The 3,821-nt window shown below is 38.3% G+C and overlaps 1 protein-coding gene across 1 annotated transcript in view; it reads right to left on the bottom strand.

The window, feature by feature from the left end:
* The window catches only part of ptprn2 (protein tyrosine phosphatase receptor type N2), a 106,668-nt gene extending 103,585 nt beyond the window's left edge, over window positions 1-3,083 (bottom strand). The window contains exons 1-2 of the mRNA XM_035656926.1: window positions 3,074-3,083; window positions 2,770-2,820 (exon numbers count right to left, since the gene is read on the bottom strand). Coding sequence (XP_035512819.1) covers window positions 2,770-2,820; window positions 3,074-3,083 — 61 coding nt within the window. The remainder of the gene's footprint in view (window positions 1-2,769; window positions 2,821-3,073) is intronic.
* Window positions 3,084-3,821: the final 738 nt, after the last annotated feature.

Genomic DNA, 3,821 nt, shown 5'->3' on the forward strand with positions numbered 1-3,821 from the left:
TATCTATCTATCTATCTAGCCAACTAACATATCCTGAGTAACTTTATCCAGTGCCGGCTGCCTCACAGCGCCAGCCAACAAAGTAACCGGCGAAAGGCAGGCCAGCCAGATCATCCCTGGGAGTCTGGATGTAGCTAGCTGATCACCTAGCACTTTGTCTTACACTTGGAGCCCCTAAAGGGTCTTTTGCAGTTCATAATTATCAAAAAAGCTGCATTAAATCTGATTAAATGTTGTTGAATCAGGGGGGTGAATACAGTGTCAGTCAACCACATATAAAATGGTGCTGATTGAACCCACAAAGCGCAGCTCCTTCTCACAACCCTTTCTTCCCCTCAGCCACCTTGCACGGCAACAACACGGGTGAGGAAAAGCACAGTTGGCCCGGCCCAGAATAAACCAGGTTACTCCTTCAGGGACCTGGGGAAGAGTTGAAGTGGCAGACCTAGTTACTCCCACTCATCTTCTGATTGTGCGATGGCTGCTGCTCATCAGGAGTCCGATGGAGAGTGACAGAGTGTAGATTGAATATGCGTAGAGGGTTATGAAGCAGCTAAATAATGTCTCATTACTTGCATATTAGGTAGAACATTAATCCAACATTAGTCTTTCTTGCCTGTATATAGTATTTTGCCTTTATCGAGCATAGCGCCTGTAATTACATTTCACTGTGAGAGGGATAATGTGAGTGCTGCTCCTTGGGCCAAAGCATGGTAAAATAGAATAAATAAAATAGATGACAGGAAGATGAGGGGAAAAGAGAAAAATTAAATCTCAAAAAGAAATGACCACATGATAAGCCCTGCATGATAGTATAATGTAATATGAAATACACCCACCACGACCCTCCTCTCTGCCTCTGGGGGGTTTTTCTGTCGAGGTGTCAGCAATTTTCCTCTATTAGGCTACACACAGCTCCCTTCTGTACCAATGCAGTCTGTGTAATTAAAGTCAGTTTTTTTATATTTCTCTTCTGCACTGTTTCCTCCTAAACTGGGTTAATATGGAAATAAGGGTAGAGATCGCCATTTGCTTCTCTAACATGCTGCAAATCCAAAGACTACTGACTACCCTCTCACTATTAAAGATTACCCCTTTCACAGATGTCTTTAAACCAATTTTAAAACAATGCTTGTATGCTAAAATGTGGCTACAGCTAGCAGCCGGTTGTCTTCCTGGGCAACACAGGAAACCTGGTTCTGTAACAAAAAACTCCACATCTAAAGCTCATCTCTGCTAAGCTAAGCTAACTGGCTGCTAGTGGTAGCTTTAAATTTACCATACAGATGCAAGAGTGGTATCAATTGTATCCAACTCTTTCTTTAAGGCCCATCTTCTTTCTTCAGCTTGTTGATATTCATTTAAAAACAAACTTTCTATTTTTATTCAGAATTATTGATTTGAATGTTTTATTTATACATTTCTTTGTGAACAATTTTCACTGTTATTTTTGACTGTAGATGTCATCCCTCTGTAAAGCATTGAGGTGGACATTTATCAATTAGTCAACTGACAGAAAATTACTTTTTTTACATATTAATAAATAGTAAATTGAAAGTTTTTGGCTTTTGGACTGTTGATTGGCAAAACACTGTAATTTGTGGATGTCAGCTTGAGTTCTAGGGAACTACAATTGGCATTATTGTTTTTACAATTTTCTGACATTTTCAGTCAAAATGTATTAAAATCATTTTCAGATGAATCAATAATGAAAGCCCTGGTAAATTTACTTGACTTCTGTATGAGAATAGATATCTAGCTATGTTATTACCTCCCATTACGTTTCTGTTAGCTTAACAGAAACATAAAACATAATGTTATTTTAGATAATTATCATCCTCCTCTTTTTATTGACATACTAGTATTCAAACTAGTACTTGTCTTGTATGTTACTATATACCATTTACTATAAGTCACAACATGTTTTGCATGCAACTCTATTGTCTGCCAACAAGCAAGTGTTCCCTTTACCGGCTTCATCTTTGTTTGTGAAATTGATTGTATGATGAATCTGCAGAAAGTAAATGGAGTGAGCAAAACTCAGTCAAACAAAACAAACAACCGCAAAGCGCAGGCATTTAATCATTATACTCGGGAGGCCAAAAACAAACATGAACTGGGATAGGTGTGGAACCCCACTATGCATCTAAGCACACTATGTTCGCCTGAACCGCCGCTCCCGTGTAGAAACTGTCCACTACGGGAGAATACATTAACCTTTCACGGTGTCTCTATCGTGAAGATGATCCTCCATATCGACATGCTATCAATTCCCCTTCAAAATTAAAGGCCCGCTGTGTGATTCTGCTGAATGCCACACTGTGAAAAGCCCCCGACATTTCCCCATCATTCAGGTGACGAGTTGCCATGGGAACCACTGACACAGACACATCCATCTTCACAAGACAAGATGGTTCATAGACGGGGTTGTGACCACTCGGGGTGTGGGGACACCTTGGCATATAAAGGGGAATCATACTGCTGGTATAGATAAAAAAGCCTTAGATTAACTACTTTTTGTTTATATTGTGTTGTTTCTTACTGTTACAGCCTGGCTAACAGTTGTTTTTATGCTGTTCTTAAACATGACTCATATGTCTTAACTGAGCAGAAGCTCTCCAATATTTCTATCTATAAATCCCTGAGTGATTAAAAATAGCCAGGACAGCTGTAGAAGCATGCTGGGTCGACAATGGTTGTATACCACAGGGAAGATGTACAATATAATGAGGTGTGGTGGGCGTACATGACTCTCTGTGTCTGGCTTACCATTGACGCAGAACTCATACGGTGTACAGAGCTCGTCTTCAAACAGACAACCTGGAGATGAGAGAAAAGAAAGAAATGAATACACAGCTCAATGTGTGACAATTCCTCACAAATTGGATTCAACACAGTTTTAATAAGTAAGACTCACAAGTTGAATTAAAAGTGCCAAGACAGACAACTTACTAAGCTATGGTTAGTAAGACATACAATTAATATGATTAGTAAATTCATGATTAGTCAGTAGACTAACTATTTTGGTAATCGATTAATTGCTTAAGCCATTTGTAAAGGAAAAAAATTATACCTTTGGTCATTTTTCATTGTCAGACATTTCATAGTCTAAACAATTAAAATACTAATTGAATACATCATTGACTGATTAAAGAAATAGTTTGACATTTTGGGAAGTGTGTTTACTGGCTTTCTTGATGAGTTGGATGAGAAGAATACCTATCCATTTAAAATGAGCCAGCAGCCAGTTAGCCACTGTTTGAAGGAAACATCTAGGTCCGTCCAAATGTAACAAAATCCACCTTCCTAGTTTTGTCACCCTCAGATAGATCAATGCTAGCTGTTTCCCCTCATTTCTAGTCAGTATGCTAAGATAAACTAACCAGATCTGGCTGTAGCTTTAAATTTACCACTGACATGAGTGGTATCAATCTTCTCATCTAACTCTCAGCAAGAAAATGAATAAAGTGTATAATGTGTGGAATGTACAACATCCTTTAATCTGTAAAGAAGATTAGCTGCAGTCTAATTTGACCAGATTAATCACTGTCAGTTTAAGATGGGAGAAGTCCCAACAACAAATACCTTGACATTGGATATAAATAGAGGCCATAAGCATATATAGTTAATATAATAGATGACTGAATGTACAGAAAATGTATTAAATTGCAGTACAAAATTAGCTCAATGTCACAATTTCTAAATATGTCACCGCTCTATAAAAGTACAGCTTAGTACTGCATTAATGGCCTTTCCACTAATGGCAGAGCCATCAATCATCAATTAGTGTGACTTCTTCTATCCTGTCTCTGACACTAATA

The sequence above is a fragment of the Morone saxatilis genome, unplaced genomic scaffold (genome assembly GCF_004916995.1).
Source record: "Morone saxatilis isolate NCDOM2014 unplaced genomic scaffold, NCSU_SB_2.0 Contig0, whole genome shotgun sequence".
In the NCBI taxonomy this organism is placed as follows: domain Eukaryota; kingdom Metazoa; phylum Chordata; class Actinopteri; family Moronidae; genus Morone; species Morone saxatilis.